Genomic DNA, 17,758 nt, shown 5'->3' with positions numbered 1-17,758 from the left:
TCTCTGTTTGTTCTGACCCGAAGGTCCTGGTATGACTCGGAGAAAGATGAGAGCCTGGGTTGGAGGTGAGGGAGAGTTCTGGTAATTGGTGGGTGTCAGGTTAAAGACCATCCAGGACCTTGCCTGTGCCCCTTAGACCTCCCCAGCCAGCCCTTTAGCCCTCAGTTCTCAATGCGGGGAGAGGGGAGAGGAGCTCTGGTCTGAGGTTCTAATTCTGGGTGGTTTGGGGCAAGTTATTACTTTGTTCTGAATCTCAGTTTCCGTAACTGAAAAAATGAGTTTGGAAGGGGGCACTTCCTGGATTTGGCCTAGGGTCTTTCCTTTTATGAGCACCATCCCTATTGGCCCTAAAGGCCCCCGTAGCCCTGTCCAGATGAACATCTCCAAAAATCTGACCCTAATGGCCCTCATGGTGCCATTAGCTGTCCCTCTTCTCTCCACAGTTGAGCAGTCCACCTTCTTGCCCTTCACGTTTTAGGGCAGCGGCCACCCTCCATCTCCACCGGCTCATTAAGGCAGCTCTCTGGAAACATGTGCCTGACTGGCTCTCCAAGTCTGAGGCCACAGCTGCCTCCTGGCTCCTGTGGACCTCTGGGCAGCCCAGTGTCTGGGTTCCCATCTCTCTACCACACCACTCCTCCTCAGTCATCCTCTGCTCCCAAGAACCCTGCCCTAGCCCTTGCCCCACCCCTGGGCTTCCTGGGCAAATCTGTCAACTCTCAACTCTCAGGGTTAACGCCAGGGGCTGATCTGTCGTATTTTCTTTCTCCAACTGGACCCCTCTCCTGAGCCCAGCCCCAGTTGCTCCCCTGCCAGTTGGATACCCTGGGGCCTCAGAGTGGCTACTTGGCTCTTTTCTGCTTAGAACCCTTTGAAGGCTCCTCAGGCCCTCAGGATAAAGCTGAACCCCTTGGTGAGGCAGACAAAGCCCTTTACAGTCTACCTTGTCCTCTGAAAGCCCACTCGAAGCTCCCAGAAGAGTTGGGTTTTTGCATAAGCCAGGCAGGTTTCAATAGCATCAGCTCATCTTGGAGAACTTAGTTACTATGTCACCTCTCCTGTCCCCCTACAGTGCTGCCTGCATTCCCTCCCCCTTTGCTTGGTATACCCAAGTTACTGGCTGTTGACCTCCCTCTCCCAGGAGACAGATGGGACTGTGTATTCTCTACCCCTCTATCCCCAGCATCCCACCCAGTAAATGAACCCAGGGCCTGATCACTGACTCCAACAAGGACTCTAGTCCCCTCCCTGGCCACCCTGACACCAGCCCTGTCCAATTCTGCTCCAGCTCTCATCTCATCTAAGACCCCAAGACCCAAGCTCTGCTCTGGCCTTACCTACTCCCCGTCCAAGGGTCCTGAAGGAAGAGACATAGATTTTTGAACCCACCTAGAATCTGCAGCAGAGTGAAGGGCTGAGCTTCCAGCTTCTGGGGCAGCAATGGAAGAACCAGCTTGCTCCTGGGTTGCAGCCTGCCCCAGCTTCTCTCTGCAGGGTGACCGGCTGGGAGGGCAAGTTGGGATGAGGTAGGAGTGGGTGTGGGGGCTGGGGCTATGCAGGTTCCAGACCTGGCCTGGTCTTTGGCACCCTCTAGAGGACAGTTGCATTCCCGGATCTGGACTTTTCCTATGCTGGCTTCTACTTTCTAGCGGCTGCCCTGCCTCAGGATCTCCCTCCACCATGCCACGTAGCAGGGGTCCTTACAGTCTACAGACCAACGACATCTCCCCATGTATCAGTACCAGGTCCCAAACTGCCCGCCCTACCCTTCAAGGCTCAGCCTGACTCCAGGAGCCCTCTCAGACTGCAGCTGGTCTGCGGGCTGCTCCCTGACTTCACCTTGGTCAGTCACTAAGTTCCCACAGACCTGACCCCAAGCTCCACACGCTGGTTCAGCTTTGGCTCCTGTACAGAGGCCTCACTGGCTTTTCCTGAGGAAAGTGCCCAAGTCACCCTGTCCCACCTCAGACTAGGAGCTCCCAGGGGACTTGCCCTCTCCAACTGAAGTTTCCTTGCACATATGGCTTATATGTCTTGGGATCCCTGAGGACAGGACCCCAGTCTCTCCTTGCCCCTTCAGATCAGGGGGCTCCTGAAGATGGACGCAGGGTCTCCTCCACCTGGCTGTTGATCTCCAGAAATTCCCACCGCCACTTCCCATTCCTTGCAGCTCTCTCTGTAGCTGGGGGTCAGGAGGCTCTGCAGTCTTCTCCAGGTCTGGGGTCCTGTGATGGCTTCCTCAGGCTTCAGTCCCAGGGAATGGCTTCAAGGGCTGGCCTTTCCTCTGGGATTGTGAGGCCCAGAGGGCCCATGCAGAGCTCAACCTCCGACCTTACAGGGACTGCCTTAGAACTCACACAGTTAGTAGCGCCATTAGCAGGGGGAAGGATACTATTTTGGGCAAGTGCCTGGACTCGACTCAAACAGCACTGGCCAAACCTCTGCTCTACTGACCTCTTCCCTGGAAGAGTTGGAGCAGTGTGGGGAGGCGTGTTCTAGGTTGGGGACTCAGGAACGGCAGAGCCCCAGTGGGGCGTGCAGTCTGAGTAGGGACTGTCACAGAATAAAACCAAGATCTGCTTTAACTGAGAAGATCCAAGACAGACTGAGAAACATAAGGCACTTCAGCACAGTGAGTAGGACTCTGGGCAAGGCTGAGACAGTGTGGTCTTCCAGAGCCCAGGCCTGGAAGGGCCCCTCTCTGGGGACCATACAGGGAGGAAGGGACTGTGGGGTTGTCTGGGGAAGGTGCCCCAGTCTGACTTTCTATTCTGGTTCAGTCCTGTGTTGCTGTAAGACATGGGAACAGCACAGCCTCTCTCTGGGTTTCAGCTTCTTATGCTATAAGTTGGCTGTTGGGAGGACCAGCCATGGAGCAGAGATAGGAGGATGCACTGGGCTGGGCTACCAGCAGAGCATAGGGCTGAGAGGAGGACTGGGGCCGGAGTCCAGCTGCACTGGGCCAGAACAGAAGGGATGCAAGTCGGAGATGGGCCACCTGCTGGTTGGTTGCCTCCAAAGGACTGGGTTTGGGGGTAGGGTTGAGGGTTTCTGCAGTCAGAGTTGAGGAAGTGAAATTGTGCTGCAGTTAGAGAGAACTGGGCTAGAGAATAAGGAGGACACACAAGATGAGGACGCTCAAGGGGTACCTTCATGCTATCAGTTTGAGAAAAACATGGGAGTACAAGGGGGAAGTTTTAGGAAAGATGGGAGGATAGACCTTGTTCTGAGGTAAGGTCATGAACTAATGAGTTTTTAGGGCCTCATTCTGTGTGCGTGTGTGCACACATGTGGCCATACATGCGTGTGTGTTTACACATGGAAGAGGCCCTGATAGGTCTCACAGTTTAAATCAGCAGCGCGAGGGTTGAGGTTAGGCTAAAGGCATAGACTCAAACAAGAGAGGCTGGAACCACTGAGGGGAAGCCAAAGCTGGTGGCAGACTTGGTAGGTCAGAAGGACCTCTGAAGGGGTCTGATCCAGGTGACCAGAGACCTGAGGCCAGCACGGGTAGAGGAGGTGTGACTCCAGGGCCTTTCCCCATTGGTTGAGGCACACTCTCCCCCCTCCCTCCCTGGCCACATGGCTGGGTTAAGAGGGTGGCACTAGGAAGAGCTACCCCATGGCTTCTCCCCTGGGAGGCTGAAGTCTAATGGGAATGTGGGGCCAAGTTCTATGTCCCTAGCCCTAATGACCTTCTTGGCTCCACAGCACCCAAAAATCTGGAAGACAAACTATGGCTCGGGCAGACAGGCAGAAGTGGTAAGCACCCTGCTTTACTTCCCAACCCTTGCCTCCTGTCCTCCACTCAGAGCAACTCGGTGCCTCCCCCTTTTCTAAGCCTCTGCTTGTGGTACTGCTCACCCCAGACCCCCTCCTTCCAGCACGGCTAGCCTACAGACCCCAGAAGAAAGGCCTCTGTCATCTATCTCTCAACCTCCACAGCACAGCCCGGCACAGGCTGGGCCCTGGGGTGAGGAGAGGCTCGAAAGGGCCTGGGAGAGGGTCAAGGGGCTGGCCAGTGGGTTCTGATTGCCCCCATGTAGGTGGCACTCAGTAACAGAACTCACTACCTCTCCCACCTCAGGCTCAGTGCTCGGTGGGTTGAAACAAGAGCCAAAGTCTTTTCAATGGCCAAGGAGCTGCCTATCTAGTCCCCTTTACCTCTAGGAGCCCCTCAAGCCCCTACTCCAGCTACACTGAGATCCTCTGCTTTCTTCAGTGAGGCTCAGAGACTACGCCTCTGCCTATAATGCCCTTCCCACAGCCGTCTACACAGCTCACTCTCTCACCTCCTTCACATCGCTGGACCTACTGAGAAGGTGTCTCAGTGAGGCTTACCCTGCCTGCCTGTTTGGAGTCTTACCCCACCTCTACCTTTGCACTCTCAACACCCTTTCCCTACTACCACCTAACATGAAAATAGGCTTGTTTATTACATCTCTTTACCGTCAGCACCATGAGAGCAGTCTGTTTGCACATTTTTAGATGAAGAGAATGAATAGTTTGGTAATGATGACATCGCTGTCCCCAGCTTACCTGTCTCTGTCTTTTGGGCCCTAGGCTGTTTCCAAAGACTCATTGGTGTCCCATAAGCAACTCTGATCCCAGCTGAAAACAGCCTCCTGCACTCCCTATGGTCTGGGCTCAGTCAGGGTCCCCTTCTTTTATTTATTTATTTTTGGAGAGGTTTTTGCTATAGGGTGCGCTCGCCAGAGAGACAGAAAGCGAAAAATCACCCCCCAGGGGGGATGGCCATGCCGCAATCCCTTCTCCTCCATTTTCCTCTCAGGATCTTGGGCACACACACACACACATGCCCGGCATGACTTTAAGCCACGAGGTCCAAGATGCGAACCATGGCCAACTACATGGGAGTTCAGCATCATAGCCATTACGCTAATGCTGGTCCCAGGGGACCCCTGCTCAGTTGCTCAAGGCAGAAGTCAAGGCCATGATGTCCTTAACACTTCTCTCTCAGGCCAGGAGGTGGCATGATGATTAACCACAAGGCTGACCATGGTTTGAGTCCTGGAACTGTCAGTTTGAAAAACATGCTGGGTGCCTATGCATGCATGCCTAAAATCTCAAGAAAATAATAAAGTAGAAGGGATTGTGGTGTGGCCATCCCCTCTGGGGTGTGATTTCTCGACTACCCTCCTCTCTGTCTCTCTCGGGTAAGGGTACATGCCCTATGGCAAAAACCTATTAAAAAAAAATCAGATCCCTTCTCCCCTGTTCCTCATATCTAGTCACAATGCCCTAGACTGTCTAGAACTGTGCACCTCTCACCATTCTTTCCACTACTATTCCCTCGCTGCCAGCTTAGGCCACCACCTGCCTATTCTTCAAAACTCTTCAGGACTCACCCTCCATTCCTCCTCTGAGTTCTCGCAAGCCCAGGCTTCTCCCCTCTGGTGGTGGTGCCACTCTACAGAGCAACCCAAGGGTAGAGACTGGATTTCGATTTTGTATCTCTGGGGCCTGAGTCATAAGAAGATGCTCAACAAATGTTTGTTGAATGGATAAGTGTTAACTAGCAAGTTTAATGGTTGGTTTGGGGTTAGTTGGATAATTTTTAGTTGACTTGCTGGTCAGATAATTAAATCAGTTAATAACTGCTAATTGTTGGTTAAATTGCTTGATTGATTAGTTAGCCAAAAGGTTGGTGAGGTGTTAGCTATCTAGTTCCTTGGTTAACTTACTTATGTAACCTGATTAGTTTTTAGTTTCTTGGTTTTTAAGCTAACTTTCTGGGATGCCCCTTCTCATTCTATATCCTCCCTTTGAGCTATCTCATCTATACTGAGGGCTCAAAAAGACCATCTGTGATCTGGTGACCTCCTCATTTCTTTTTTTTTTTTTCTCAAGAGGTTTTTGCATTCGCTGGAGAGAAAGAGAGACAGAAAGTGAGAAATCATCACCAGGGGGGATGGCCATGCCACAATCCCTTCTCCTCCATTCTCTTCTCAAAATTTTGGGCACATAGGAACATGTGCCCTGTGTGAGTTTCAAGCCTCTGGGTCTTGAACTGTGGTCAACTATGTGGGAGTCCAGTAACATAACCATTATACCATCTGCTGGTCCCCTGATGCGTATACCTAAGCAAGACCTAGGACTGCTGCTACTTTACTGGTAATCTGCACTGAAGTGTCTAGCACGCTTCTTGAACTCCACAGTCCAGAAGGAGCCTCCTCATGCTCTTGCCTAAACCTGCAGCTTCTCTCCCTGTGTCCACATCAGTTATTGCTCTGCTCTAGCCAGAATCTGAGCTCATGACTGACCCTCCTCTCTCTGCTCATCTCTCTAATCAAACACTGGAGCCGTCAGTTTGATTGTGCTCTTCCAGCTATCTTCACTGCCACCTTCTTGGCTCAGGTTACCGCCTCTCAGCCTGTCAGTAGAGAGGCCTCCTCATATTTGCCAGGCCTCCACTCCCGCTTCCCACATCCTGGCCTCCACAGGGGAGACAGCACTCCCACTTAAATCCCCCATCTGGCCCCACAGCCCTCTGGTCAAGTTCAGATTCTCTAATGTGGGGCGCAGGCCTTCTGTCACCTAACCCTCACCCCTCTCTGCTATCTTGTGCCACTTTCACACCTCTCTCTGGCCAGCCCATCTGTGCAGAATTCCTCTGCATTCCACCACATCCCATCATAGCTGCAGGCCTTTGCACAGGCCATTCCTGGGTTTGGACTTTCCCCTCCTCCCCAACTGCCCCTTTTCCTGGCCAGCCTCCTTCCTTTGTGAGAGTCTCCGGCTCCTCCTCTAGGCCCTTTCCTGTGGCAAGGCTCATCATACTTCTGCTTAAGTAATTGCTTTTCTCCCTAAGGCTAGGATCATGCCAGTGAGCCTGAACATAGTGGGCAGTCAGCAAATCTAGTTCGTTGGCTGGTTGGAGGTTATTTGTGGCTGTGTCTTGCCCGCTGTGTGGTGAGAGGGAAGAATCCAGGTTTCCACATTCTCTTGGTGTTCTTGGCTTCCTGCACTGTCCACCTCTCTCTGCCTCTGTGGCACCTCCTTAGGACTGTTCTTGGGTCCTTGTCTGCACTGGGCTATTCACAGGCTCTTCTTCAGGGCTGAGGAGGCTGCTTCTAGGGGCAAGGGGACCCCATCTGTGATGCTGGGAGTGAGAGTTGAATAGCAGCCAGTGGATTATTGAGGCAACTCTACATCTCCATCCCCAAATATATAATCCTGAGTTTTTTCCCAGTGGTAAGGAACAGAACAAGGACAGGAATGGGTGAGTTAGGAACATAGGGTCTTAGTTAGAAAAGTGGAAGATGCTCTTTTTTTTGAGGGGGGGGGAGGTTTTTGCTATAGGGTGCATACACTCTCCAGAAAGACAGAGACAGAGAGACAGAAAGCAAGAAATCACCCCCCAGGGGGAAGGGCCACACCACAATCCCTTCTCCTCCATTCTCCTCTCGGGATCTTGGGCATGCATGCACGAGCTCCCAGTGTGGGTTTAAGTCACCGGGTCTGAGACTTGAACCATGGCCAACTACATGGAAATCCAGCGACATAGCCATTACACTAACTGCTGGTCCCAAAAAGTGGAAGATGTTCTAATCCATGGGTCAATCTCTCTCACTCCCTTTGCTTACTTTCGGCTGCTGTGAGGCCAGGGGTTTAGGGAAGCCTGAGGAGTGATGCTGCTCTGTCAGGATAGGGTAGCTGAGGGGCTGGTGTCAGGTTGTGGGGGTGGAGTGGCAAAGAGGAGGTTACCAGTCTGAACAAACATTCAGGCCACACTTAGAGGTATCTGTACCCCTCTTCTTTCTCTTTATCCTCCAGACTCCTTTTCCTTCTCCAAACTTCAGTCCTACACCTCCCCAAACACAGATGTTAGGACCTGTAACTCACTTTTCCATCTCTCTATCTATCCATCCGTGCATTTACTAAACATATTTATCAAATGCCAGGTTCTGTAGGAAGCTCTAAAGATCTGAGGGGAAACCAGGCAGATTTCCTAGTTATGATTTATTGAACAACTATTTCACACCTCCTATGTGCCAAGCACTGTGCTAGCCACTAGTCTATACCAGGAAGAAAGATCTAGTCTCTCCTTTTCTCCCTCCCTCTTTCTTGTTCATTCATCCACTCCCTCACTCCCTCACTCATAAACATTTGTTCATGTTGACCTGATTGCAGGGCCTGGTACATTTTGCTGACTCCTTCATCTTTGGTAGATCCTGGTGCATGTTTTGGACATTGGTGCTATTTGTAGAGTCCAGCAGCAAACTTTGTCACACCCCATTCTGGTTGCAGAGTACCTCACTGTTGCCAGACCCTGGCCTGTGACCTGAAGCCTTGGATCCAGACAGACAGACAACTGAGCTCTATTTTTTAGGCTGCTCTCTCCCACCCTGCTCCTCCCCAGAGGCTCCTCACATCACAGGTGGCACTTCTAGTTCTCCAACTTCCCTGTTTGCCAAGGTCTTACTGTCATGCCCCTCTCACTGGTCCAATCCTGACTAGAAGGAAGGGAGATGACCTGGCCTCTCTATGTCCCTCTGGTTGTCTGGTGTCTGCAATCTCAGTTGTCATAGTGCCCTGGGCAAGAGAAGGTATGTGTGGAGAGGCTGCTGGGTTACCCATTAACTTGGCCATGAGTTGAAGGGCAGATGAGCAATAAGCAGACTTGAGTATCCTTTCTACCCATGGCCTCTGGCTGCTGCTTCAGGTCCACCTCCTGCTCCAGGATGGTCTCCTGGTCCGGGATAAGGAGGATACATGCCATGCTGCGGCAGAAGATGGTACGAGAGTTCCTGGCTGAGTTCATGGGCACATATATCATGATGGTGAGTGGGTGGGTGGCCTGGGGTGGGTGGAGTTCCACAAGGGGAGTCCATGACCCCTCCCTACCACTGACCCCATGGATCACATCATCCAGTCCCCTGCCTCTGAGCTGGGAGTTTGGGGAAGAAGCAGAGGGAAGTAAGGGGAGGGGCCTTTCTCACCGAGTCTTGGGGCAGAAAGGGCTCATAATATGTAGGGGTAGAATGAAGCCATTGGCCAGGGACCCAGAGGGCATGGCTGGAGCAGGAGAAAAGAAAACAAGAGTAGAGAGATAGAAGAAAACCTTCAATGTGAGGCTTTGAGTAATAATCCTGAGGGCAATGGGGAGACATGGAAGGTTATCAAGAAGGGGAGTGGTATGATTGGAATCAGATTTAGTGTGGAGCCTAAGCAGGATAAGTAAGGCTAGAGGAAGGGGAGCCTCTTAAATGTTGTTGTAGTGACCCAGGAGAAAAGAGAGAGTGGGGACAGGTCTGGGGATAGAGAAGAAAGCACGTTTGAGAAGTTGTTGAATATGGAATCAAGGAGACTTTAAAAGCAATAGATATGGGGTAGGTGCTGATGGGCCATTCTCCCAGCACAGCACAAGAGGTAAGGTTGCTTTGGTCGTGATTGGATGAGACGCCAGTGGAGAAATCCAGAAGACAGTTAAACCTGGGATCTGGAACTCAAGAAGAGGCTTGAGATGAAAGAGAAGAGTTGATGTTTTTCAGAGTTTGGATGGTCAGTTATAAAAATCGTCCAGAGAGAAAAAAATATACTGAGGACAGCCCTGAGAAATAAAAAGGAACACACAAAGGACCCTGGAAAGGAGTGGAGCGGGAGGTGGGGAGGAGAACCTGATAGGGCCATGATACAGAAGGGGTGCAGCTATTCCACAGGTGGGCATAGGTAGCAGTGTGGCCAGACAAGGTGGGTGCTGGCAAGGGTTTGGCAACACAGAGGTCATGGCGACCTGGACAAGGGCTCTGCTTCAGTGTGTGATTAGGGACAGAAACCAGATTGCAGGTGAGATGGAGGTTTCTCTTTTGCCCTGCTTCAGCCCTGCCACTTACCCCAGAGAGCCTCTGCTCCTAACAGAACCTGTACTCATGCTTGTTCATCTTATGGAGGGGCCAGGTCCAAGAAAAGAGGGGGCAGCCTCTGTAAAGGGAAGTACAGGTGGTTGGAGCACACCATATGGAATGGAGGTGAGAACAGCTGTGTGTGTGTGTGTGTGTGTGTGTGCATGCACGCAGTTGTACATATTATCATAACTGTGGCTGTGTGTAGGTGCATGTGTGGTTGTACAAATGAGTGTAACTGTGGTCGTGCATGTGTGTGTATGTGATAGCCCTGTGTGTGTTTAAGAGCACTGGGTCACAATGTAGGAGATGGTAGGTGGGACCCACAGAGTCCAAGGGTGGAGGGACTCTGGATACCTGAGTTCTAATCCTGACCCTGCCACTCAGTCACCAGCAGGTCCTGAGCAAGTGTCTCCCTAACTCAGAGCCTTTCTTCTAAGTTATTACCTGTGTGGAATTAGATCTTCCTGGGCTTTGGAATTGGGTTTGGATTTTAGTTATAGTATCTTCTAGTTGTGTGATGACCTTCCACAAGTATCTTTCAAAAAAAATTATTATTATTTAATTTGAACTGATAGAGAGGGAGACAGACAGGGAAAGTGAGAAAGGAAAGTGCCAGGTCTAGGACTCGAACCACAGTCGGCCATGTGAGAATCCAGTGCCCTTAACCACCATGCCATCTGCCAGCCCCATAATCTTTTTTTTTTTTTTTTTAAAGATTTATTTAATTTGGGGCCGGCAGGTGGCGTGGTGGTTAAAGGTGCTGAACTCTCATATGGCTAAACCACGAGCCCCAGACCTGGCAACTTGCTTTCTCATATTCCTTCTCTCTTCTCTAAAATTAAAAATAAATAAATAAATAAAGTAATTATTTTTTTTAAAACAAAGGATTTATTTAATTAAATTTATCATCATTATCAGTATTTCTTTTTTTTTTTTTGAAAGGTTTTTGCTATAGGGCACATGCACTCGCCAATAAGAGACCGAGAGACAGAAAGTGAGAGATCACCTCTCGGGGGGATGGCCACACTGCAACCCCTTTTCCTCCATTCTCCTCTTGGGATCTTGGGCACGCACGCACACGTGCCCACCATGAGTTTAAGCCACCGGGTCCAGCACTCGAACCACGGTCGACTACATGGGAGTCCAGCGACACAGCTATTACGCTAACTGCTGGTCCCCATCATTATTTCTTAATTTGCTATAAGGCACGTGTATTCACTAGAGAGAGAAAGACAGAGAAAAAGTGAAAAAGCAAGCTGCCAGGTCCAGGACTCAAACTGCAGTTGGCCATGTGGGAGTCCAGCACCTTAACCACCACGTCACCTGCTGGCCCCTTCCACAAGCATCTTACCTGTTCAGAACTCTGGTTTTCTTGTTAGTAAACATGAACATTGTGTGAAGAGGGTCAAGCACCAGCACCCAGGGCAGATGCAGTACGCACGCGTTGGTCTGTGTAAGGAAAAGTGCGGCCAGCTACTCACTCCTCCCTGCTCCTACCCCTCCCCCCCTTCCTTTGCTTGTCTTCCTGGTTCAGCTCCTGGGCTGTGAGGATAGAAACTGTCCCTGTCCCTCCTTAATCCTGGGCAAAGTCATTCATTTATGACAAGACATTCCAGCCCCATGAGGGCTGTTAAACCTTGGAACCCAAGAGGTAGGCGAGTGCTTCCTTGAGAGCTGTTAGGGAAAGCAGGCACCGCCTACATGCATTTATACTTGTCACCGGTTTTTCTCCTTGTTTTGAGATGACCATGGATTACCTCCAGCATACCACCAGGTAGGGGGATGCTAAGCCCCTTAAATGCAGCATCTTCCCCAATCCTCACAATTGCCCTGGGAGGTAGATACTACTATTATTCCCACCTCATAGATGAGAAAACTGATGCTTCATGAGACCAAGTCATTTACCCAAGGTCACAGTCTAAGTTAAGACTAAGTTGGGGAGGGGGGCTGGCAGGTGGTGTGGTGATTAAGGCACTGGACTCCCACTTGGCTGACCACAGTTCGAGCCCCAGAACTGTTAGCTTGCTTTCTAGTTTTCCTTTCCTCTCTCTCTCTCTGGTCAAATTCAAAAATAAATAATATTAACAAATAAAATTAAATAAATAAATGATTCTTTAACAACAACAACAACAACAAAAGATTAAATACAGGAGCCGGCAGGTGGCATAGTGGTTAAGGCAAACCGTAGCTTGAGGTCCAGACCTGGCAGCTTGCTTTCTCATTTTCCTTTTCTCTCTCTATTTGGTCAAATTAAAAAATAATAATAATAATAAGGGACCAGCAGACGGCACAATGGTTACGTTGCTGGACTCCCATGTAGTGTACCACAGTTTGAGTCCCAGACCTGGCCGCTTAAAAGACTCACAACAGGTGCATGTGTGTGCGAGCCCAAGATCCCAAGAGGAGAATGGAGAAGGAACTGTGGCATGGCCATCACCCCTGGGGGGTGATTTCTCACTTTCCCTCTCCCTGTTTCTCTCTGGTGAGCACATGTGTCCTATGTCAAAAACCTAAAAACAATAAAAAAAAACACCCTTTCTGGGCCTCAGTTTCCTATCTACAGAGTGGGGAAACCTGCTATGCAGATCTGCTATGAGGGTTGAAAGGAAATAACACTTGTAAAATAATTCTGTGAGATAATTTAAGCTCATACGGGACATTGTGTTGTTATTTTTAGTTGCTGAGCCCATGCAAGGGGGGGAGCTTCTTCAGTTGATTAGCTCAGTGAATCACCAGGGTAAAGGTTTTGCCAAAAATGCTAGTGTGACCTTAGGCCGATTTATTTGGACTAGGATGAGGGAAGTGGACTAGTCCACTTTGCAGCCTTCAAGGGTGTTATCTATCTTCTGAGCGTCCTGGCTTGTTAGAGGAGTTTTGATGGGCTGGGACATATTCACTGGCCAGGGAGGGGAAGAGCTGAATCATCAGGGCTCTGGGAACCAGCTTTAACAGGAGCCATAGGGCAAAGGTTGTGAACTCACGTGCTTCAGGGCGCAAGAGAGAGTCAAGTCATGGTGGGAGGGACTGTGGCTCACTGCAGAGTGCCCATCTGGGCAAGGGCATAGCTGCCACACTCCAGCCAGCTGTTTGCCACGGTGAGTGGAATGCAAGTCAGCCTTGACTGAGCTTTGGATTCTTCAAGAGTAGCTGAAATTTCTTGGCTCAGCCAGGTGGTGTGGTGGTAAAGGCAGCTGGATCCCACATGGCCAACTGCACAGTTCGAGTTCCAGACCCAGCAGCTCGAAAAACACACTGGGTGTGTATGTGTGTGCATGGCCAAAATTCTGAGAGGAGAGTGGAAGAGAAGGGACTGTGGTGTGGTTATGTCCTTAGGGGGTGATTTCTCTCTCTCTCTCTCTCCCTCTGTCTGTCTGTCTCTGGTGAGAAAAAGTACCCTATAACAAAATAAATAAATAAAGAGAAGCTGAAACTTCTGGTCTGTAAAGCCAAGCTATCCAAATAAAATTACAACCTGTGTGGAGGACGTTGGTGTCTCTGACAGGTGGAAGCAGAAGTCAGATTGAGGAAAGGACAAAGGAGTTGCCAAAAATGCTAGTGTGACCTTAGGCCGATTTATTTGGACTAGGATGAGGGAAGTGGACTAGTCCACTTTGCAGCCTTCAAGGGTGTTATCTATCTTCTGAGCGTCCTGGCTTGTTAGAGGAGTTTTGATGGGCTGGGACATATTCACTGGCCAGGGAGGGGAAGAGCTGAATCATCAGGGCTCTGGGAACCAGCTTTAACAGGAGCCATAGGGCAAAGGTTGTGAACTCACGTGCTTCAGGGCGCAAGAGAGAGTCAAGTCATGGTGGGAGGGACTGTGGCTCACTGCAGAGTGCCCATCTGGGCAAGGGCATAGCTGCCACACTCCAGCCAGCTGTTTGCCACGGTGAGTGGAATGCAAGTCAGCCTTGACTGAGCTTTGGATTCTTCAAGAGTAGCTGAAATTTCTTGGCTCAGCCAGGTGGTGTGGTGGTAAAGGCAGCTGGATCCCACATGGCCAACTGCACAGTTCGAGTTCCAGACCCAGCAGCTCGAAAAACACACTGGGTGTGTATGTGTGTGCATGGCCAAAATTCTGAGAGGAGAGTGGAAGAGAAGGGACTGTGGTGTGGTTATGTCCTTAGGGGGTGATTTCTCTCTCTCTCTCTCCCTCTGTCTGTCTGTCTCTGGTGAGAAAAAGTACCCTATAACAAAATAAATAAATAAAGAGAAGCTGAAACTTCTGGTCTGTAAAGCCAAGCTATCCAAATAAAATTACAACCTGTGTGGAGGACGTTGGTGTCTCTGACAGGTGGAAGCAGAAGTCAGATTGAGGAAAGGACAAAGGAGTCAGCCAGGGGGCTCTTTCCTGGAGCCTGACAGGAACAGGGGAGAGTGTACAGGAGCCCACGGCTAGGGAGGGAGGCTGGGCTGAGGTAAGAAGCTTTGGAAGGAAGGAAGAGACTGAGCCTACCAGTCAAGGAGGAGGGTTGAAGGTGCAGGCATGAGGGAGACCTCAATGCATAGAGGATAGGACAGAGGCCCTGGTGACTGGCATCCTTATTGTCACCATTGGGGTGTCCCTTAGCATGAACACTCATTTCCAGGAGCACAGTAGGGTTTAGCTGGGACACAGAGAGAGAACAGGCACTGAACCAGAGCTGACAGATAAGGTAGACTGAGAGCGATCTGTGGTCTCTGTTTCCCCTGTGAAGGTGGAGGTCATCTGAGATCCAGTGGTTAGGAGTGGGTTAGTGAACATTCAGGAATGACATCCGAGGGCAATGGAAATGGAGTTGTGGGCAAGAGAGTTAGAACTCCATTGGCTTCCAGGAGTGGGGTGTGTATGTGTTGGGGGGTGTTCCTGGAAGAGTCTAGGCCTGGGGCTTGAAGATCCCTTGAAGAAACTTTCTTCAGGCTTGCAGGCTGAAGAAAGTGGGAGAGGCTCCGGGGTGCAATCCATACCACTCCTCCTTGTAGCCCTGCCTCCCCTTGAATTTCAGGGCACTTGGGGTCGAGGTACCCAGATATGTGTTATGAGAGGCTTGACCCTGCCACTCACTGGTCTTGACGGGCTGGAGAGGATTGGTGCTGAGGAGGGAAGGCACTGGAGGAAAAGGTCTTGGCAGAGCGGCTTTAAGGGCAATGCTGGGGAGGCCCAGGGCATTGGAGAAAGGGGATGGTCCTGGGCTCTGAGTCCTCCTCTGAAAGTAGGGCTTCTGGGCTGCCAGCCCCTTAGAGGCCCTTCCTCGCAGGTGTTTGGCCTCGGTGCCACAGCCCATATGGTTCTAGGAAGTAAAAAACTCCTCGGGAGCTTCCTCAGTGTCAACTTGAGTTTTGGCTTCGGAGTCACCATAGGAGTGCACGTGGCAGGCAAAATCTCTGGTGAGTGAGCCCAGGTCTTGCCTGGTCTGGCAAAGCCAGGCTCTTTCTTGCCCACCTCCAGCCAGCCTCGTCTCTGACACAGCCAGCGCCTTCCCCTTACTGGCCACCTAGGGGGAGAACACCTCTGAACCCCTTGCCTCTGACTGTGTCTGTCCTAGACTCTTCTTGGGGCCCTGTGACCTATCATTTTTACTAGGTGGCTCATCTTAGGCAAGTTATGTATCTTCTCTGTTCCTCTTTCCTTGATGGTGAAATGGAGATGGTGGTTCCTGCCTTGTGGGGTTGTTAGGAGAGTTACATGAGAGAGCTCTTGTCAGACAACACTCTCCATAAACACTAATATCACTTATTATTGTTGCTCTCGGTATTATTTGTTATTGTTGTTTCTGCTCTTACTCCCTGACACACTGGCCCCCTTCTCACAGGGGCCCACATAAATGCAGCCGTGACCTTCACCAACTGTGCACTAGGCCGTATGTCCTGGAGGAAGTTTCCTGTGTACGTGCTGGGTCAGTTCCTCGGCTCCTTCACAGCTGCTGCCACCATCTACTGCCTCTTCTACAGTGAGTATTCGGCCCAGCTCCAGCCACAGCCTTCACCTCTGAGACATGGGCAGATGGGACCTCAGTGTTCTGGTCTCCACTCGTTTCTGGGCCCCAGTAGAGCTTAGCTGTGAGCAGGTTCACACTTACTTTGTGTCTCCACAGAGGCCATTCTTCACTTCACGGGTGGACAGCTGACAGTGACTGGTCCCACAGCTACTGCTGGCATTTTTGCCACCTACCTTCCGGACTACATGACATTGTGGTGGGGCTTCCTGAATGAGGTCAGTGATCCTGAGCAGGTGTCTTCCCCAAGCCCTCCACCCCTCAGGAGGGAGCCAGCAGGGAGACCCTCAAGATAGAGGACAAGAGCTCTGGATGGGGACTGTACTGAGACATGTTTGGATCCAGGCACTGGCGAGGCCCTGTGGCTGGGGTACTGTTGAGGCCCTGGGCTAACATGGCATCTGATCCCCAGGTGTTCGCGACGGGTGTGCTCCAGCTGTGTCTCTTTGCCATCACGGACCAAGAGAACAACCCAGCACTGCATGGGACAGAGGCCCTGGTGATTGGCGTCCTTGTTGTCACCATTGGGATGTCCCTAGGCATGAACACAGGATACGCGATCAACCCATCCCGGGACCTGCCTCCCCGTGTCTTCACTTTCATTGCCGGCTGGGGCATACAGGTGTTCAGGTACAGCCTCTACCCAGACACTATACCTGTAGTTTTCAGTGGTCCCCTGCATGTGGAGAGGGCATAGGGGATATGAGGAGCAGGACAGGGGATTCCTGCAGGGCACTCAGGTGGCCTGGGGGGCAGGAGTGGGTCCTAGTGTCCCTAGACAAGTATGATGCAGATCCTGCTCCTTGACCGAAGCAGGCTGAGGCTGTCTGGGGTCCATATGGGTGACATCTCTGGGGGGAGGATGGGGGTATCTCCTCTACTCACCCTGTCTTAGCCAGAGGTAGATGTGGGTGCTGTCCTGGGCACTGCCCCACTCAGCATGCCTCTGCTTTTTGCCTGCAGGGCCGGAGAAAACTGGTGGTGGGTGCCAGTGGTGGCGCCACTCCTCGGTGCTTACATTGGTGGTGTCATCTACCTGGTCTTCATTAGCCCCAGCGTGCCAGTAAAGCCCCAGGGATTGGAGGACCCCACAGCGTGTGAGGACCACAGGATAACTGCATTGTCCAAGACTGGCCCTCAGCCATCCCTGAGCTCTTCCCTCACCCTCGTCTCTGTGACTCCCACTAACAGATCGTCAGTCCAGCCTGTCCCACCTTTAACCGAATCCATGCACTTTTAGGTAGAGATTTTTTGTGACTCCATCCCTACTCCAATAAAGAAATCTTAACCCACAGAAGCACATCCATTTATTGGAGGCCTCCTATGGTTGGGTCTCCCTGCTGGGTTCTTCCAGGAGTTCCAGGGTTATGTCTTAGCCCAAGACTGGAACACAGAGTTGAGAGGCTTTAACTTGCTCAAGGCCTGAGAGCTGGGGTGCCCCTTGAGTGGAATGGGAATGAGCCGACCTATGGCCTCAGTAGTAACAGGGTGAGATGACAGGATTCCAGACACAGAATAGTGAACTTTCAGGTCCAGGGGAAAGAGGGTGGTTTAAGGAAAAGACCAGAGCTAGCCAGTGATCAGTCACTTTGAGGGACACTTAGAGGGTATCCTAGGACAGGACTCTAGGCCATCTTCTATATCTTTCTTTTCTCCATTCCTGGCTAGTTCTTGGACGAGACAAAGCAAGGCTCAAAAATGTAGAACAGAATTTCTCTTCTTTTTTTTCATTAGTGCCCTCTTTGGCAGCTTTTTTCTCCTCCTCCTCCTTCTCCTCTTCCTCCTCCTTTTTTTTTTGTAGAGATTTTTGCTATAGGGGCACTCTCCAGAGAGACAGAGAAAAACAGAAGAGACAGCAAGAAATCATCCACCAGATGGCCATGTTGTAATCCCTTCTCTTCTATTCTCCTTCAG

At 51.0% G+C, this 17,758-nt stretch overlaps 1 protein-coding gene across 2 annotated transcripts; it reads left to right on the top strand.

Moving 5' to 3' along the window:
• Positions 1 to 2,549: 2,549 nt before the first annotated feature.
• On the top strand, positions 2,550 to 17,138 carry AQP7 (aquaporin 7). 2 transcript variants are annotated; one of them, XM_006143103.3, is made up of 8 exons: positions 2,550 to 2,632; positions 3,712 to 3,762; positions 8,687 to 8,804; positions 15,107 to 15,236; positions 15,662 to 15,799; positions 15,944 to 16,062; positions 16,257 to 16,474; positions 16,808 to 17,138. In XM_006143103.3, the coding sequence occupies exons 2-8, from the start codon at positions 3,737 to 3,739 to the stop codon at positions 17,082 to 17,084; spliced, it is 1,026 nt and encodes a 341-aa protein (XP_006143165.1). In that variant the 5' UTR covers positions 2,550 to 2,632; positions 3,712 to 3,736; the 3' UTR covers positions 17,085 to 17,138. The 2 variants fall into 2 exon arrangements, with proteins under 2 accessions (XP_006143165.1, XP_027625609.1); XM_027769808.1 differs by lacking the exons at positions 2,550 to 2,632; positions 3,712 to 3,762 and adding an exon at positions 5,435 to 5,449.
• The last annotated feature ends 620 nt before the right edge of the window (positions 17,139 to 17,758 follow it).

This window comes from Tupaia chinensis, unplaced genomic scaffold (genome assembly GCF_000334495.1).
Source record: "Tupaia chinensis unplaced genomic scaffold, TupChi_1.0 Scaffold000093_1, whole genome shotgun sequence".
Classification (NCBI taxonomy): Eukaryota; Metazoa; Chordata; class Mammalia; order Scandentia; family Tupaiidae; genus Tupaia; species Tupaia belangeri.
Note: the sequence above shows the minus strand (reverse complement) of the source record. Positions and strands in the feature narration are given on the sequence as shown.